At 58.1% G+C, this 19,621-nt stretch overlaps 1 protein-coding gene and 1 long non-coding RNA gene across 2 annotated transcripts in view; one reads left to right on the forward strand and one right to left on the reverse strand.

The window, feature by feature from the left end:
* The window catches only part of LMF1 (lipase maturation factor 1), a 49,949-nt gene that overhangs the window by 20,331 nt on the left and 9,997 nt on the right, over positions 1–19,621 (forward strand). The window contains 5 exon segments of the mRNA XM_057528484.1: positions 1,206–1,373; positions 13,592–13,775; positions 14,152–14,305; positions 14,457–14,640; positions 15,325–15,437. Of these exon segments, the coding sequence (XP_057384467.1) occupies positions 1,206–1,373; positions 13,592–13,775; positions 14,152–14,305; positions 14,457–14,640; positions 15,325–15,437 (803 nt within the window).
* LOC130704830 (uncharacterized) overlaps positions 14,634–19,621 on the reverse strand; it is a 40,590-nt gene continuing 35,602 nt past the window's right edge. The window contains exons 4-5 of the long non-coding RNA XR_009005322.1: positions 17,963–18,072; positions 14,634–15,078 (exon numbers count right to left, since the gene is read on the reverse strand). This is a non-coding gene — a long non-coding RNA (uncharacterized LOC130704830). The remainder of the gene's footprint in view (positions 15,079–17,962; positions 18,073–19,621) is intronic.

A 19,621-nucleotide genomic window follows, 5' to 3' on the forward strand; every position in this document is an offset into this window, starting at 1 on the left:
CTGATCGCCCTCCACATTCACAAGGTGGGAACCTCTGCAGCCAAGACAGAGTGAGAACACAGTTAAACGCAGTTTTATGAGCCAGGCCAGCAGGGATGCGGGGCAGGGAGACAGCAATGCCCATACCGGGTTTCTAACACCCGTCTCCAACCAGAGGGACCAGGTTCCTGGAGAAGCGGCTGCCCACGGGCTGGAGCAGGAAGGGGCTCAGGTGACCCTGAGCATCTTTAGAGCCAGATAACAGGGAGACGCTCAGGGTGGTTACAGCCCAGCGAGTACGACAGCCCACGTGTCCACACCCATGTGGGTGCGAGTGGAGAGGAGCGACCCTGTCCTCACAGCAGACACGGCGCCCTTCACGGACTCACTCTCCACAGACGGCAGAGGCACAGTTAGCCTTTTGGTGGGTGCTGCGGGTCCACCGGGTCTGGGGCTGCCGCGGCCTGGTGTCCCGCCCCAGCCAGCTCAGCGTGGAGGGCCACCTGCACACAGTACCCATCACCGATGCTGGCTGTCCATACCGGGGCCACCCCAACCCCACACAGTGTCAGCACAGCTGGCCCTTCTGAGCATGGACAGCCACGTGAGCGGGGAAGACAGGGCCTGTGGTTGGAGGCGCAGGGCCCATCAGCTGGGCCCTAGGCGGCCAGCACCACGGCTGAGTCAACACGTGGGCCTCAGGGACCTGCTGTGCCCTCCCACCCCGCACACGTGTGGAGGCCGTTCCCAGGAACACACACGTGGGGCCGGGACCTGCTCCCCCAGCCTCCACTGTCCTCCAAGAGGAAATCCACCATGTGTGAGCGTCCCATGGTCCCGCCTCTGCGCCTGTGCCCTGTCCCCTCGCGGGGGGCTTGCCGGTGCCCATGCTGCTCAGGGCTCTGACCACAGACTCTTTCCCAGCATCTGAGCTCCTGCGTTACCAGGGCCCTCAGGGTCCCCTTGAAGGGGTCAGTGTCAGAATTACAGGAAGCCAGGCGAATAGAGAAGGTTGGGACCCATGGCCCCACCATTCCCCATCCTGGTGACGTGTGAGCTGCTGGAGGGTGGGCCACGCTGCCGGTCTTCCCCGCGCCTCTCCCGGCCAGGGCGGCCCCATGTACCCTCCTTCCCCAAAAGGCCACCAGCGGGCACCACAGAGCAGGGCCAGGGAGGGCAGGTCCCCACCTCCAGGCGCAGCTCATGGGCCTCCTTTCATCCCACAGACACAGCCGGTGCCCAACCCCGTGGCCTACTTCCTGCACCACTCTCCATGGTGGTTCCACCGCTTCGAGACCCTCAGCAACCACTTCCTGGAGCTCGTGGTGCCCTTCTTCGTCTTCCTTGGACGGCAGATGTGCATCCTCCACGGGGCCCTACAGATCCTGTTCCAGGTGAGTAGCCGCTTGTCAGTTCCCAAGGAAAACCTGAAATTTCCACGTCCTGTTCACCGCGTTTATGGAGGTTTGACCTACAGCATACCCATTGCTCTGCTAGTTTTGCCTCCATCTTTCTGTTCCTCGGTGTCCGGGGCCCATGTGCTGTGCCGCCCCAGATGATGGGTGCGGCAGCAGCAGGAGTGGGGCGTCCCACACCTGGGGGAGCCGCCTGTGGCTTGCTTGGTTGGTTGTTTATTGTGGCCATTTCTACCAAGTTCTCTTGTTTCTTCTTTACTAGGAAGTTCTGTAGGTTTTGTTTGGGGTATTTTTAGTCATGAATGGGTGTTGAAGTTTAGCAAATGGTTTTTTCTCCACCAGTTGTGAGAAGATCACTTTTTTGCCCTTAATTTGTTAGCGTGAATTACATTACCACTGCTAAAATGGAACCAATTTTACCTTCCTAGGATAAATCAACTCAGTCGGACTGTGTATACTGTAACATGTTAGTGGGTATAACTTGCTACCATTTTGTTTGGGTTTTTCATGTTGTCAGTGAGTGAAGTTTGTGGTTTTCCATCCACACTGGCCTTGTCTGATTCTGCTCCAGGTTTTACTCTCACCCTCGTAGACAAGACAGAGTTGGTTCTCCTACATCACTGCCTGGCCCGGGGAGGGGGAGGGGCGGTGGTCTTTGTGGCTGCTCACAACCCTTTCGTGGCTGCCAGACAGGCAGGGTCTCTGTTTTTTTCTGGAGGCAGTTGTGTTTTGTTTTGTTTAATATTTATTTATTTATTTATGTTGGCTGTACCAGGTCTTAGTTGCAGCATGTGGGATCTTTTAGTTGCGGCATGCAGGCTTCTAAGTCGCAGCATGCAGGCTTCTAAGTCGCGGCATGCGGACATCTTAGTTGCGGCATGCAGACTCTTAGTTGTGGCACGCGGACTTCTTAGTTGCGGCTTGCAGACTCTTAGTTGCGGCTTGCGGACTCTTAGTTGCGGCTTGCAGACTTAGTTGCAGCATGCATGCAGGATCTAGTTCCCCGACCAGGGATCGAACCCAGGCCCCATGCATTGGGAGCGCAGAGTCATACCCACTGGACCACCAGAGAAGTCCCTGGAGGCAATTTTAATGGCAGACATTTTCCTGGGAATTTGTCCATTTCATCTGTTTTCAAATGTGTTGGCCAAGGATCAAGTCATAGTAATCTCCTGTTTTGCAGAGTCTGGATTTGTGTCCTTTTCTTCGGTGTTGCCTCTGTGACAGCACAGAGCAGGATTCTTTTTCCAACGAGGCTCATTCTCTTTAAGTATCGTGTATCTCAGCTGGTACATTTGTATTTTATTTTATTTCCACATCTTTGTGTATTCTTTTTGCCCTTTTTAGCTTTCTTTTGAGGTTTTTCTCGTTCCATTATTCCCCCTTTCCTAATTAGCAAATTATACACTCTGTTTCTTTCAGGCACGTACACACTTAACTAACTGAAAGTCTAAATTTAATCCCTGTCCTCACTGCCCTTACAGCCCTGTGGCCTCGAAATGCTTTGATTGTCTCCCCCTACCTGCTCACCTGCTTTTGCTGCCAGTATTTTAAGTTGTATTTTGTTTTGTTTTTAATTAATAGACTTTTAAAGAACAGTTTTAGATTCACAGAAAAACTGAGCAGAGAGTATAGAGTTCCCATATCCCCCCGCCCACAGTTTCCCCATCAGGAACATCTTGCATTAGTTAGTGTGATATATTTATTACAACTAAGGAACCAATATTGATACTTTATTGTTAACTAAAGTCCACAGCTTACATTGGGGTTCACTCTTGGTGTTGTGCATTCTATGGGTTTGGACAAATGTAAAATGACATGTATCCATCATAGTATCATACAGACTCATTTCACTGCCCTAAAAATCCTCTGTGCTCCCTGGATTCATCCTTCTCCCGCCCCTAACTCCTGGCAACCACTGATCCTTTCACTGTCTCCATAGTTTTGCCTTTTCCAGAACGTCATATAGTTGGAATCATCCAGGATATAGCCTTTTCAGACTGGCTTTTTTCCTTAGTAATATGCATTTGAGGTTCCTCGTGTCTTTCCGTGGGTTGAGAGCGCGATTTTTATTGCTGAATGATATTCCACTGTCTGGATGCACCACAGTTTATCCGTAAACTATCCGGACTTGGCTGGAGGGCAAAATCCTGGCTGGCGGGTGACCCTTGCTCCCAACAGTCTCCAGTGAGGGACACCCCCAGGAGGCCAGGAGTGCTCTGCACTGTCCCTGCCCCGTGCACACTTCAGCCCAGTGGCTCCATCATCCTGAGCTGTGGGACGAGGCTCCAAACAGAGGCTCAAGCATCCTTGTGAATGTCCACGAGCGTGGACACTGCCTCATGCTGGACCTTCCTCCATTGTCAAAGGATGCCCAGCCATAGGCTCCTACCTTCCTCTGCTGATGGAGAACATGGGTCCAGTCCCCGAGGCAACTCAGAGGACCTGCCTGGCACACAGTCTCAGGAGGAATCCAGGTCTGCTTAGGCTGTGTGGTCACCATGGTGACCAAGAATCACTCTCAAGGCTGCGGGGTGTTAATTAGTTGCTGCTTTCAGCCACTTTTACAAGCCTGGGACCACTGGGACCCTTTCAGGGCTGTAAACTCTACTGGGCCTATAGGGACCCTCCAGACATCCCTCAGGCTGTACTGACCACCTACCACTTTCTCTCCAGATAATCTGAAGCCCACCTTTGGCAAGCAGTAAAGAAAAGCAAATTGTCATATCACTTAAAAAACACATTTGAAGGAAGTTTGATTTACTGTGCAGGTGAAAGGGTTCAGCTACTTGAAAATAGGATTTGGGAAGATATTTACATTGACCTTTGACCCAGCAGCCTCAAAATGCCCTTGTTTGTTCACTTGGCATGAGTCTCGTGGTGCTTCAGGACAAGGACCCACTAACTGGACGCAGCCCAGCTGAGTCTGTGTCCCAGCCTGGGGCACCAGCGCCTCCACCATGGGGGACTGTGCAGACCAGGGGCGAGCGGGGGGGACTCAGGTATAAGATGGCTCCCAGCAGCTCAGGCCACATGGCTGGGTCTCCACCTGATTCTGGGTCTGGTGCCCGGGTGGACAGCGGTGGCACAGGGACACTGGGCGGGGGAGGGCCAGAACGGGACCTTGAATGGCCTTGCCGCCAACCTGCGGCCCTGGACGTTATTCCCACAGGCAGGCCATGCACTCGCCTTCTGTCCCCCAAGGCCTTGGGAGCCTCAGTCCAGGTGTGTCCCCAGCGTCATTCTCCCCCACCCACACCATGCCCAGGACAAGGTGGGACGTGGCCCAGGGCTGTGGCTCTTCTCTGAGGCCTGGTCTGATGCCCCCCAGGGGCCAGGCCTCAGCTGTCCAGAGAAAAGAGGACAAATGGCCCCCTGACCCAGCTGCACGTGTCCAGCCTCGCAGGCAGCGTGGGGCGCGCAGGGCAGTCTCATGGGGGCGCGTGGCCCTCTGCAGGCCACAGCGCTGGCCACCCCTGGATTTGCACGTTGCTCCCGTCTCCGCGCCCACAACCCCGAGGGTCCCTGGTTCTGTTTGTTTCCGTTCGTTCCCCGGGAGAGGGTTGAGGATGTGAGCACACACGCACCTCCTCCCACGCTCAGTTTGCACAGCTGTTCCGGAAGGTTCTGCAAGGCCTCCAGAGGCAGCCTGTTGTCTACTTGGAGAGGCGCACCACCCCCGCTTCAGACCCCCACTCTAATGCCAAGGAGAGACACTGGAGGGGCAGTGCTCGGCTTCCGCTGTGGGCCAGGCTGGACCTCCCATCCTGGCGTGGAGCGGGCACTCACCAGGCTAGTGGCTCCTAGTCAGTGCAAAGATGCGTCTCAGATCCCAGACTCCTCCCCAGCCTCCCACCATGTCCTGCTCTTTCTAATCTCTGTAACGTCGGCCACAGACCAGGGGACATCGCTGTGGGGAACGTCACTATGGCTTCGGGCGCAGAGAGCTGCCCCCACCAGCCCCTGAGTGACCCACCCGGAGCTGGGGTCACAGCATAACTGTCCCAGGGCTCCTGGCTGCAGAACATCATCTGCAAGCATACATGTCCTCTGGTAGGCCATGGGAGTCCAGAGCCCAACAGGGGAGTCCCAGACACCCAGCCCCTTGCTTCAGGGGTGTCTCCTGGGCCCGGGGTCCCACCTCCCAGCTCGTCTTCCCACCCAGCCCCCACCATGGGATCACAGCCAGTGTGTGCCAGACAAGGGCACGAAGACGGCATTATGAATCCTCAGGCCTCCTGCTGCTTTATTAGAAACAGGGTTCCATCTCCGAAACTGCTCTGGTGAACCCTAGTCTCTGAGTCAGGGCCCCCTAGCTGGTCTCAGGGTGGAGTGACTGGGGAGGGGTGTTTTTGGCCCCCAGTGGACCAGGGTGGTGTAGGGAAGCCGGGCATCACTCAGAGGTCATTAGGGCCCCACAGCCACTTGGTGGCCTTCAGACAAAGGCTCCTGAGTTCTCACCGGGATAGAACTGCTGGGCCTTGAGAATCCTGTTGTGCCAGAACATTCCAGGTCATGGCGTGTGGACCAGGCATCAGGGGCCTCAGCCCCATCCCAACGTGAGCTCTTCCTGCCGCATGCAGGGGGTCAGGGCCACTCAGGTGGCCGAGCCAGGAGGATGCATCCTCAGCTCGAAAGTGGGGGAGCCCGAGCCAGGAGCTAGAGGACAGCGCCAAGGGCAGCCTGGCTAGACGCTGACCCGCAGTGGGGGCAGCTCGTGAGCCTGGCCCTCCTGTAGCTGTTTGGAGAAATGATCTTCCCTGGGGCTGGCCCCACGCTGCTCCTGCACCTGAGTCTGCAGCCAGGGCTGAAGGTCACTGGGGTCACTGGGCAAAAGGCTGAGGCCGCACCAGCACAGCCTCCTCAGGAAGCAGAACTCAAAGCCCCCGCCCGCCAAGGTCACCGTGCCAAGTGGACAGCATCGCGCCCGACCTCAGAAGGTTGACTCAGGCTGTGCCGTGTCCTCGCTCACGTGGCCCCAGGGCTACAGGGTGATGGCCTCTCTCCGGTGATCACACTCGGCGGGGTTGTGGGGGGGGGCGGGGTGCTGCTTTTTCCATTTTCCTTTACAGAGGTGGGGACGCTGCCCTCTCAGGAAGGCACAGGTCCCTGAGCTGACTGCGCAGGTCCCAGCCCTGACAGTGCTGAGCCGCTGGGCCCCTCCCCTGGGGCTTTTCCTCGGCCCCCAGTGGCCCCATCAGGTCTGCCGCCCCGTTCGCTGTGGGTGGGTAGGCGGGATTGTGGTCCACCAGGGGTGGCCTGGGCGTCTGTCCCTCCAGGAGGGCTTGGACTACAGCCAGCAGGACGACAGGGTCCCAAACCAATGCCAGGGGAAGCCTGTGCAGCGTCACCGCTGTGGGAGCCACGCTGGCCGAGGCCTTGCACCCGCACCCCTGGGGTGTGGCCCTCACGGGTCCAGAGGCACCAAGAGTGCCCCCAATGGCACTCATTTTGAATGGAAAGTAACTATGGTTTGGAACAGAAACAAGGGAAGGAAAGGACCCCCATGGGTCCCTGCTGGTCATGTGTGGGGTCTTCCCTCCACGAGAGCGTGTGCCCAGCCACAACCACATATTCTCACTCACTGTTAAATCTTTGCAGCCATCATTCCAACAACTGCAACCACAATGTGTGACTCTTCATTTAAACAGCTGGTTTTCTGTTTAACAATCGCCCACGGGCTTACAGTTTCCAGCCCCCTGCCCTCCTGCGTGTGCATCCCGGTCATTTTCCTTCTGCCTGAGGGATGTTTCATTTGGTTTTCTAACATTTCTTAGCAGAGGCTGCTGGTGGATGTCTTCCCTTCAGCTGTCCATGGTCTCTGCCCGCAGCGTCTCTGCTGGGGAGTCTGCGGGACCCTTAGCCCCGCTCCTCTGTCTGCGACTTTTCCCCTCTGACTGCTTCTACGATTTTTCCCTTTTTCAGTTTTTCAACAATTTGGTTTGATGTGCCTTAGGTGTGGCTTTCTTTGAGTTTATCCTGTTTGAGATTTCTTAGGCTTCTGTGACCTGTGCATTTATAGTTCTCTTCAATGAGGAGAATTTTCTTCATGTTGTGTCTGCCCCCTTCCCTTCCTGGGGCTTAAATCACACGTCTGTCAGGCCAGTGGGTGCTGTCCCCTAGGCCCTGAGGGGCTGCCCAGGCTCTGCTCAGCTTTGCTTCTCCCTGTGCTTCACTTTGCAAAGTTCCTGTTGTTCTGGGCTCATATTCACTGACATTTTCCTTTACAGTGTCAGTTTTGTCAAAAGCCTATCCAGTAAATTATCTGTTTTATATACAGTAAGTCCCCTACATACGAACAAGTTCCGTTTCAAGAGCACGTTCATAAGTCCAATTTGTAAGTCCAACAAAGTTAGCCTAGGTACCCAACTACCACAATCGGCTATATAGTACTGTACTGTAATAGCTTTATAATACTTTTCACACAAATAATACTTAAAAAACAAACACAAAAAATAAAACAATTTTAATCTTACAGTACCTTGAAAAGTACAGTAGTACAGTACAACAGCCGGCACACAGGGGCTGGCATCGAGTGAACAGGCAAGAAGAGTTACTGACTGGAGGAGGGAGAGGAGGTGGGAGGTGGTAGAGCCGAAGGATCGTCAGCAATAGGAGATGGAGGGCAAGCTGCAATTTCACTCTCGCCTTACGTTGATGGCACAGGTTCTGGTTCCTGGCTGGATTCAATTCTACCTACCCTCTTGAAAAAACGATAAGTGATGTCTGGGTAGTAGCTCTTTTTTTCTCATCATAGATGACACGGTAGCACTGGATTGCATTCTGAACGGCTGCTGCAACCTTCATGTACCATTCTACATTCGGGTCCTGTGCCTCAAAAACTAACAGTGCCTCCTCAAATAAAGAAAATCCCCTTGCCATTTTCTGCATCGTCCGTGAATCTCTTCGGTTCTTCAGTTACTTTTTCTTCCTCTTGTCTCTCTTCATCCTTTCTTGGCGCTTGGTGCTTCTTAGCAGTACAAGCTACATCACCACTTTTACACTTGCTTCCAGACATCCTGGGCTTGAAATAAAGCTACTGTAATACTGTACTCTATACAGCACTGTAAAGTACACAGAAGCACACCATTTGTAGAGGATGCACGCACATGACAATGTACGCCAGACACGTGAACTAACTTACGTGATTGGACATGTGAACACATGTTCGCATCTTTGAAAGTTCACAACTTGAAGGTTCATATGTAGGGGACTGACTGTATTACCTTTTTTTTTTTTTTTTTTTGGCTGCGTTGGGTCTTCGTTGCTGTGCGCGGGCTTTCTCTAGTTGCAGCGAGCGGGGCCCACTCTTCGTTGCGGTGCGCGGGCTTCTCATTGCAGTGGCTTCTTGTTGCGGAGCATGGGCTCTAGGTGTGCGGGCTTCAGTAGTTGCAGCACGTGGGCTCAGTAGTTGTGGCATATGGGCCCTAGAGTGTGCAGGCTTCAGTAGTTGTGGCTCTTGGGCTCTAGAGCGCAGGCTCAGTAGTTGTGGCACACAGGCTTAGTTGCTCCGTGGCTTGTGGGATCTTCCCAGACTGGGGATCGAACCTGTGTCCCCTGCATTGGCAGGCAGATTCTTAACCACTGCACCACCAGGGAAGTCCCTGTATTACCTCTTAAACTCTCAAATTATCATCTGGTTATTCTTTGGCATTTTCATATTTCTCTTACTTATGACTATGTTTTCTTTTAAACCCCTTAATTTTTGACAGTAGCTGTTTTCACATTCTTACCTACTGGCTTCAGACCGTCTCTGGTTTCTGACTCTGCCCCCAGCCTGTTTTGTCTCTGCTCTTGCCTTGCAGGCTAGTAACTACCAACCTGGAGTCTGTTAACTTTTGATTGGGTGCTGGACACTGGTGTTGTTTATTCTCTCCTGACAGCAGCTAATTGACTTGCAAATCAGTTTCAGAGCCTCCTGGGCAGGTCTGAATGTGCCTTCCCTGTAGGGCCAGCCTAGTTCCACAGGACAGGGCCTCGGCCTGGCTCGGGTTCGCAGGACTGGAAGGTCCTCTAGACCACGTGAGCTCAGCGATGGCACAGCCTTGGTCGTGTGCTTTCCCTGTCCTCACGGAGTCCCCACCCTGCGAGTTCAGCGGCCGCGGGTACCCAGACAGGACCCACAGCTCCTGGCTGCTGCGCCCATGTGGCATGTGGCAAGCCAGCCCCTCGAGCTCCCCTGGCTTCAGGCTCTGCCCCCTGCCCTGCCCTCCCTCAGTGCCCAGGCCTGCATCTCAGACAGTCGCTTTGAGGGTCCAGCACCGCTACCTCCCTCTTGGCCTGAAGCAGGAGTCGCTGGTGGAGTTTTAGCCTTGAAGTCAACATGAGGCCGCTGAGCGATGAGGCAGGACGGACGTGGACCTGGGCCCCGAGGGGTAGCCCTGTTTCTCCAGGGTAAAGGAGGCGGCAGTGGGGGCAGGTGGGGTCTTGGGAAACTCAGCTCAGTGGAGCAAGAGGAAGTGCATGCCTGGGAGGGGGAGACGCAGGAGGAAATGGACGCCTGGCAGGTTGTCCCTGGGCCTCGTCCTTGGTCAGGGCAGTGGGTCCTAGGGTGACACCGGGCCTTGTGCTCAGTTCTCAGTTGGGGCCAGGCCCAGCGGCCCCATTCTGGTTGTCCTTTATGTTCCCGCTGCTGCCCGCCTACTTGTTCGTGGAGGTGAGTGGTGACTACTCCAAGGGTCCCACATCTTTGGGCCACCTTCCTCACTTTTCTTTCCTTCTCATTTTTTATATTTTTTAGTCTAAATGCTTATACTGTTTTACTTATGACTCATCCTTGGAAACGAGAAATGGCCAGAACATGTGTGGGCCCAGGTCCTGCTCCGGTAACTAGTCCTGCACCCCTCATCCCCCGAGGCCCAGGCCTCCTTCCACCTCGAGAGTGCCGAGTCTATTATATCATTCTCATCCGGGAAGGTCAATTGTGTAGCCGTTGACTCTGCTGAATCTGTATTGTTGCCCTCAAAGGTTCTCCCATTTCTGCACCACATTCTGGAAGAATTTCTCAAATCAATCTTCTAAATCACTGATTCAGACTTCAGCATCATTCATTCTGCTTTTCACCTGTTAGGGTTTTAACGTTGTGCATGTTACACATGAGGGCGTAGACGAGTAGATGCCGTTTACTGATCGGGGTCCTTCAAATTAGCAGTGTCTTGTCTGGGTTTCTCTGGACGCCTCTGGGGTCTCGGGAGCCCCGAGTGGCCACAAAGCGAGGCTGTGCCTCAGCGAGGGTGTACGCTGCACCAGCTACACCTGGAGAGGTTGGTGAGTAGGCCGTCTGGGGTGAACTCGGGCAGGTGGGCCCCCCAGGAAGCCCCCGGCTGCCCTGCTTTGCAGCGTTATGGTGGCCATGTCTCCCAGCAGTTTGAGCGTCAGTGGAGAGGTGAGTGCTGATGGCTTGGGCTGGTGGCTGCAGAGGACACGGCTGCCCATCAGTTGCCTGCCAGGTTTGAGTGTGGACCAGCCCTGAGGGGCGGTGTGATGGGCGAACAAGGCGGGCTGTTCCCCGCATGCCTTCCCAAGGGCCGTGGGACATAGGCAGGAGCCCCCAGGCTAGGTGCGGAGGTGTCTTCTAGCTGGAGGCTGCCATGCGCCGGGTGCTTCTCCCAGCTTTGGCCGCCGTCTCATCCGAGAATTAGGCAGTAGAGGGCTCTTGTCACCCGCGTGGCCCTGACAGCTGCACCAGGATGGCAGGCCCTCGGGGAAGCGGCCTGTTCTCACCCTTGATCACCACTCCTGGTGGCCTTAGCTGCACAGCTGAGCCATGGAGAAAAGGGGACCCCCATGCAGCTGACCAGCCCACCCCAAAGCAAAACGCATTTGTCAGGAGGTGTCAGGAGGGGCACAGGGACCGTTCCCCTTAAGCCCCTTGCTGACGCGGTGGAGGAGCTAGTGGAGCATCTGAGGTCTCGCTGGTCTGGGAGATGAGGATTGAAGGTCGGGCCCCTTCAGTGCTGTCCACGGGGGAGCTGGGCCCAGGCCACGGGACCCCCGCTGTCCCCCGCAGTGGAAGTGGGCCTGGCGGCACCACAAACCCAGACCGTCAGGAGCCAGCAGTTTTCAGCAAACTCCAGGGCGAAGCCCAGTCGGCCCAAAGCAGCTCGAGACCAGAGGCCCAGGGACTCCGACAGGCCAGGCAGGGCTGCAGGAGAGACCACCAGCCCAGGGCGGGTGCATTTTGGGCACAGGGGTTTGTTAACATCCTAGACAGTGAAGAATAAGAAATAATTATTTTAGGGCTCAGAACCAGGAAAACTGGTTTTCCAAATTAATCCAGGAAGAGCTGTGAATCCACACCATCTCCTGTCACACACTGTAAGACCCTATCGTGATCCATAAAACTGACCTATTGAAAGCCTAGCTCCTCTCTCTCCAGACCCTTTTGAGGCCGGCATCTGTGACCTCACATTCTCCCCAGTCACTAGGATCAAGACCTACAAATCAGAAATTGAGGAGCTGGGTGTCAGCTGAGTCTCGTCCGGCCATGGGGCCCCCGGCCTGGGTCTTTGGTCTCACGTCCTTCCTCGATGCCCCCACGTGGCTCTGACCCGTTGGCTCCTGTGCAGGGAGGCCCACAGGGCCCCGGCAGATGCGCGTGAGTGACCTGGACAGGGACATGGCCGTTCTGCTACTTGGGGGCTGTCTGCTCATTCAGGTCTTATTTTTTGCAGAAATGTGTCCATTTGGTTGGGCAGTTGAAAATCTCCTTATTTCTCTTGTCACTGTGGCAACTGCACCATTTTCATTGTGGGTTTATTTGCTGGTGGTGCTGGTCCCCATTTCCTTCTGCTTTGCTGACCTGTGGCTCCTGGTGTCTTGTTTCCCCTTTTCTGAGGCACGTGCTTGAGGCAGTTTGTCTCCCTGTAGACACGTCCGCCGTGGACCCGTGTGCTCTCACCTCCCAGCACCCGACACCCTGGTCATCCCAGAGGCCCTGCTCCCTCCCAAGTCTTACCCCCGCCTCCCCAGCCAGGGGCAGAGCCTGGACCACAGCAGAGCCGGCTGGTGTGAACCTTACATCACACCTTTCATAAAAAACTAATTTGAAATGGATTCGAGACCTAAACATAATAGCCAGACCTGTAAAACTTTTAGAAGATCTTTACATCTTTGGAGGAGGAAAAGATTTCTTAGATGGGACACAAAAAGCAGAATTGTAAAGTTTTTTTAAATTGATAACTTGGACTTTCTAAAAACGTAACTTCACCTCTTTGAAAACTGCATAATGAAAAGGCCACAGCTGGCAGTTGTACATCTGACGGAGGACTGGCTCTGGGTTCTGCTAGGACTTCCAACTCAGGAAGGCATGGGGGTGTCCTGGGCTGCACCCCAGAAGCCCTCGGCTCTGCCTGTTGCCCTCCTCAACCTCCAGCCTGCCCTCCCACTGTGGTCACCTGGAATCTCCTCACCCGCGTTTGTGCAGCCCACAGGAAGCTCTGCGTGCAGCTGGCACTGGGGTCCCTGGGGCTCCACAATCAGAGGCGTCTGCCTAGGGGGCAAGCGGGGCTGCTCTGTTCCACTTTTGCTCTGGGAGAGCCTGGCGCCTGGTGGGGAGGGCGGGATGTGAACCCTGCAGCCTCTCCTCCCCTCAAGTGAAGACCACCCACTCCCTACTCCTGCCCGCATCCTTGACAGCAGGGTCAAAATCAGGCAGAAGGTGCCATTTTCAAGTCACTAAAACAACTTATAAGCCTGTCCTAAGCGCCCCCCACCCCTGTGAGGGACACACACCACAGGCGCCGTGGGGCTGGTCCTGGCCCCGACACCTGGGTGGACCACTGAGCAGTCAGCTGGAGTCCTGGGGTTACCCCGGGCCTGTTGATTAAGTCACTGTGACAGTTGCCACAAACACAAACTTGTCACCTCCCAGTTGTGTAACTCCAGTGGCCTCCAAGCAGGGTTAGAGGCCGGAATCACAGTGTCGGCAGGTGGGGTCCTCACCAGAGGCACTGGGTAGCGTCTGCCTCTGAGATCATTTAGGATGTAGACATTGCGGGGTTGGTCTGAGGGAGGCCGGGCAAGTGGCCTGGGGGGGGCGTGGGGCCTGGGCCATGGCCTTCCGGGCACCTGGGGGTCAGCACAGGCTGCTGGGAAGAACAGGACCCCCAGCCCCCATGCCTCTGGTGTGGACTCCACGCATCAGTGTGGAGCACGTGAAATGCGGTGGCTGGAGGGATCTCTCTCTCCACCCCCAGATGGTCATCATCATCAGCGGGAATCTGAGCTTCCTGAACTGGCTGACCATCGTGCCCAGCCTCGCCTGCTTCGATGACGCCACTCTGGGCTTCCTGTTTCCCTCGGGGCCCGGCTGCCTCAAGGACCAAGTCCTGAGGATGCAGGAAGAGGAAGCTCGAGGGGCCAGGGCCCCACGGACACGCGGTGGGTGACACCTGAAGGCGGATGTGGCCGGGCAGCGTGAGTGGTCTTGAGTTGACGGCACCCAGCCCTGTGCCCACACCAGTGGCCTGGGAGACAAGGCAGCATCTCCATGCCTGGTCAGGGTCACTCCTGTCTGCTTGGTATGGACGGTGTGTCCTGGTCCTCAGGAAGGGAGGCCCGGTGACCTCAGCTGGGGGGCCTAAGAGGGAGCTGCTGTGTTTCCACGTCCGCCTCGGAAGGTGTCCTTGGCGCAGGGAGGAGGGGCTCGGGCTGTGGTGGGGGCAGCGGCACCTCCCTCGGCTTCTGTGGGCCCAAGGGGCCAAACAGAGGCCAGGCCTGGGGGCAGGAGCCCACCCACTATCCCCCCTCCCGGCAGGCAGCGTGGCACGGCACACGGTCAACCTGGCACTGGGCGTCCTGGTCGCCTGGCTCAGCGTCCCCGTGGTCCTCAACTTGCTGAGCCCCCGGCAGGTCATGAACAGCTCCTTCAACCCTCTCCGGATCGTCAACACATATGGGGCCTTCGGCAGGTACCTCAGGGCCACCATGACCCCAGGGGGGAGACATGCGGGTGAGGCCAGCCCCGACCTGCAGCCCCCCAGCCTCGTCCTGGTCTGCTCAGGTTGGGGGGTGGGGTCAGGGTGGGGAGGTGCAGCCCTGACTGGTCTCCCCCATGCCCAGCATCACCAAGGAGCGCACAGAGGTCATCCTGCAGGGCACCGCCAGCCCCAATGCCAGCGCGCCAGACGCCAAGTGGGAGGACTACGAGTTCAAGTGCAAGCCCGGTGACCTGAGGCGGCGGCCATGCCTCATCTCCCCGTACCACCACCGCCTGGACTGGCTTATGTGGTTTGCCGCCTTCCAGGTGAGGCCCTCGGTGGGGAGGCCCCGCTGACACGGCAAGGCCCAGGAATCCTGTGCTGGGGCACAGCCCGTGGGGAACCTTCCCAGGCTCCCAGCACGGCCCTTGCACAAGGATCTGTGGGTGCCCAGGGCTGGGCCTCACAGCCAGCTTCTCAGAGCGCTTCCACCAGAGGGGCCGAGGCATGCGTGGCCAACGCTGGGGCAGCCAGTGTCCACAGAATCTTTGCTGAGGCCAGAGCGAGGCTGCAGCACTGTCGCCATCCCACCTTGCCCAGGAAGATAGCCTCCGGGGGGCTCAGTCACTTGCCCGAAATCCCTGGCCCGGCAGGTGACAAAGCTGACAGGTGAACTGGGATAGCCAGGCCCAGCCCCGCTCCATCCAGGTCCCCGCAGACAGCAGTGGCAACGGCGCCCAGGAGAGCAAGCAGGACCGGGGGCCCTGCAAGAACAGGAAGGAGGTGGTCCCAAACAAAAGAACTGCAGCATAGGCCCCCAGGGCAGCCCCCGCCCAAGAGAGGCTGGCCGCCAGCCACACTGGAGTCGGATGCCCCCAGGACAACAGCCTGAAGGCCGGGTGACCATCACGAGGGAGGGGGCGGAAAGCACACATCCACGGGGCTCTCCAAGAGCCCGGTGGCGGTGCAGGCACCTAGCTATCTGCGCCCTGTCCTCTTCTCACCCCCAGACCTACGAGCACAACGAGTGGATCATCCACCTGGCGGGCAAGCTCCTGGCCAACGACGCCCAGGCCCTATCCCTGCTGGCCCTTAACCCCTTCGCAGGCAGGGCACCCCCCAGGTAAGATTCCCCTCCCAGACAGGAACACACACCCCACCCCACCCCACCCCTGCCAACTGCAGCCTCAGCTGCCTTTCAGGGCTTCTCCCCAAATGCAGGGGTCTGCTCTGGGGGCTGGGCCCACCTCCTGGAAACATGCCCAGACACAACGGTCTGCGAACCTCAGGTACCACTCACCTGCTGAAAGGATGCAGGGCTCAGCCCGATTGGCTCTGAGCGCTCGGCCCTCCCGGCTCCAGAGCCCCGCCCGCCCCGCCATCATCTGGTCAGGGGCCTGGTTGTGCCGGGGACTCCTTGGGGCTCTCTGGCTTCCCCTGGGTGGGCTCTCCCTCTGAGGACTCCAGGGCTGTCTTGGGGGCGGAGGCTGACTGTGCTGCCCTCGCTCTGCAGGTGGGTCCGGGGAGAGCACTACAGGTACAAGTTCAGCCGCCCCGGGGGCACGCACGCTGCTGAGGGCAAGTGGTGGATCCGGAAGAGGCTCGGCCCCTACTTCCCCCCGCTCAGCTTCCAGGACCTGAAGGGCTACTTCAGGTCACGGGAGTGGCCGTACCCCAAACCCGAATAGAGGTGGCCCAGGGCTTGTGCCCCCAAGAAATAAAGTGGGAAGACTGCGGGCTGGCTGCTCTGGGTGGGGTCTCCACAAGGACATCCAGGGAAGCCGACCCAGAGAGGAGGGGCTGCCAGGGTCCTGGGTGGTTGTCTGTGCTTTCCTGTCTCCCCACAGTCAGTCCCCATGGTTCCCAAGTCTCTTGGCTCTGGGTTCGTCAGAGGAATCCCCAGAAAGCCCCCAGCCCTGCTCCACCCAGATCACACCCCTTGTCACCAGGCCCACCCCCCAGACACCAGCATCCCGATGTTGCACCCAGCTCTGGTCTATCCCAGGACCACCTGCCTGTGCAGCCAAGAGGAAAGCCTGCCTCTCCTCTCTGCTCCCCCAAGCGGGTCCCCACCACGTCCAGGAGGGTCCTGCGTGAGGAAGTAGTCAGGGCTCCCTCTCAGAACCCATGTGCGCCCACACGTGCTCTTCTCCACAGTGACCAGCACCCGAAGATGTGGACAGAGGGCCTCTGTCCTCCTTGGGTGGGCCACCCCCCCCCAGCCCTGAGTGAGGCGTCTCCTCCCCTCCTTTGTGACCACGTTGCCCAGTCTCACACCTGGAGCCTCCTGCTCCCTGACCTAGGGTGGGAGGACGGGACAGCAGAGCAGTCAGCCCCAGCCTGGGCGCCGGGGTCCCCAGGGCAGCCATTCTGAGGCCCAGTCACTGTAGGTTGAACTGGATTAATGGTGTGTTGCTTGGCAACCCTACTGGGCTGTGGCCCAGAACCTCTACGGCCTGATGTCAGCGGTGAGTGGACACCCACCTGCCCCCCACCATCCGGGGCGCCTGCCGCGCTGTGGAGGGTCCCGACGGGAACGAGGTGGTTCAGGCTAGGAGGCCAGGCTGAGGTGGGCACAAGTGTGGATCTGTGTGGAGCACCCCCACCCTCCCCCGCCTGCCTGGGGGCCCGGCCAGCCCAGGTGCCAACAAGAGAGGCTGTGTTTCTGCTCGCAGGCAAACAGGCGCCCTGTGTCTGTCGCAGGACAGACAGGGCCTCAGACAAGGAGCCTGGAGCCAGCAAGTCTGCCTGCGGCAGCCGCGTAAAACTACCACCAGCCTGCCGGAATGGGCAGCCCTTACCGGGGGGCTGTCCTTGGGACCCTGCCAATGGGTAGGAGCACCAGGGGTGCCCCTGGGGGGCCCAGGGTGGGTAGGGGGCCTGAGGAGATGCTGTGTCTTGGCTCGGGGTGGCCCTGCAGCCCCAGAACCACAGGTGGCCTCCCTGCCAGGAGCCATGGTGGGTCCCTGCCCCGCCAGCCCTTCCCGCCACACTCTGGGCTCGCTGCCACCCAGGGCTCAGGCAGGGGAGGCCCCCAGCACTCCTTGGTGTGGGCTCCTCTCTGAGCCTTGGTCCAGCTGTGCCCCCCAAGGCTCCTGGGACAGCCCCCCAGACATGCATAGGAGGCTGTGCTTAGACCTGTGGGCTGGGCAGGGCCGGGGCTGGAGCCGGTGGCAGGAGTGACACAGGAGGCCCTGAGCCCATCCGGGGGGGCGAGGGGGGGACCAGGAACTAAGTGGCCCCACCCCTCCTGGGACAGGGCAGCATCCTCTCACCCCGGGGGATGTCCCGGGGGATAGCCCAGGTGATCCCTGGTCAGGGTGGGCACATGGCCCTCTAACAAACCAAGGACTCTGCCAGACTTGCACACCCCTCCAGAGGCTCTGGTCCCCCAGGACCCACCCATCTGCCAGAAAGGGTGCCAGCCCCACCTTCAGAGCCTGTCCTGAGACCACACCCTCCCATCAAGGACAGCCAGACTGCACCTCTCCTCCACTCAGAGCGCTCCCAGGGCCCCCACCTCACTAAGCATGAACCTGGGGTCCCTGCCTATCACCTCCGCCCACTCCCCTGCATCCTCTCCATCCCGCATGCCCACCAGCCTTGTTGGGCCACAGGGCCTTTGCACTGGTAGCTCATGGTGCTCACCTCTCTCAGGGCCCCCTCTTCTGCCTCTGCTGGACTCCAGGCTGCTCCTGGTCACACACGGGCTGGCGGGGGGCTCATCCTGGCCCCCCAGTGCTGGATACACTGTTGACCTGATGAAAGAGAAGGGCCCAAACACTTAACGTCTGCTCCACCTGATGCTGCCTCAGTCTAGCTTCAGGACAGTCAGCTGTTGCGGGGGTGGGGGTGAGGCGGCGAGTGCAGGGCAGGGACACAAGGTTGGGCCTTGGCTCGCCCCTCCTGGCAGCTGTGTCCCCATGAATCGTCCACCTGGCAGCAGGGGGTGCTTGCAGGTGAGGGTCCACCTTACTCAACAAGAGGCTCAGATGCACGTTGGAAACTGAATTTCTGTCAGGCTCAGGCCGCTGTGCCAGGGTTCTACGTTCACCTTCTAAAACTAGGAGTCAGCCTGAGGCTCCTGGGGAAGGGGCAGCAGGAGTCTTCTCAGACCACAGGAGGAGCAGCCTGTTTGCGGGAGGGGCTGCCCTGGAGAGGGGTGAGCAGGGCATGACTGGGGCACCCTGACTTCCCGAGGGACTGGGAATTTCAGATCTGTTCTTCCCACCTGCTCTCTTCAGCTGACGCCCCCTGGAAACCACTGCCTGACAAGCTGGCCCTCGCTGAGACCCCCACCCTATCTGAGGGTGTCTCCCCAGCAGAGCACTCTGCCCCCATGGCTGTCACACGTCTGAATGGGGTCTGTCTGGTGACGGCAGCAACGCCCAGGCCCAGCCGGGACCCCATAGGCTGCAGAGTGTGCCCAGCCCCCCACCCCCACCAGCTCTCCAACTGGAGGGCCCTGTGTTCAGCCCTCTTGCTCCAGGATGGGACGTGGGACTCAGGACTCCAGTCACAGGGCAGTGGCTGAGCTCAGGTGATCCACTGAGCCTGGCTGTCGGCCCATCCAAAGCTGTAGGCTCAGCCAGGGGCCTGTCTCAGGGAGGACCCACTGTCTCCCTCTTGCTCCAGGACAGGGCGAGGGGCTTGGGCACAGGTCCCGTCCCCACGAGGAGGGTGTGTACCAGCCTCCCTCTGTCAGAGGGACTCTGGGCATCTTCCCCTTCATCAAGAGGTTTTCACTCAGAGGTGATCAGTGCATCTTGGGTGCCTGCTGAGGCCAAGCCCACCCTCTTTGCAGCCTAGTTCAGATCAGAGCCCTCCCATGGGGCGTCCCTGGGCAGGGTTCACAAGCCCGCCTCTCCCTAGGCTTCTGCATCTGCACGGGCATGGCCTGACGCTTTGCACTCTTAGGCCACCAGCTCTGGAGGGACAGGGTCAGCAAACTCCCAGCCTGGTGGCTTTGTGGAAGCGGGAAGATCTCCACATCAATGCGTGTTGAGTTCAAGCGTGTTACCAGTTATTAGAACGGGCCCGTGAAGACACAGAAAACCTGAGCTGTCGTGGAGTGTTTCGCTGCATTCCTCCATTGTCCCCAGCGTCCCCCACAACCTCTGGGCCCCACCGTGGAGTGAGGCCCTTCTCCCTCCTGATGTTCATCCAGGGCTTCTCTCTTGTCTCCTCGTCAGTCTTCTCACAGCTCCAGCTTTGGCTTCTTCAGTCAACTGTCCTCTTCCACTTTCTGTTTCACAAGCATACGTTGTTATTTCCTTGCACCTTTTTCAGGTTTGCCTTCTGTCATCT

The sequence above is a fragment of the Balaenoptera acutorostrata genome, chromosome 15, assembly GCF_949987535.1.
Source record: "Balaenoptera acutorostrata chromosome 15, mBalAcu1.1, whole genome shotgun sequence".
Taxonomy (NCBI): Eukaryota; Metazoa; Chordata; class Mammalia; order Artiodactyla; family Balaenopteridae; genus Balaenoptera; species Balaenoptera acutorostrata.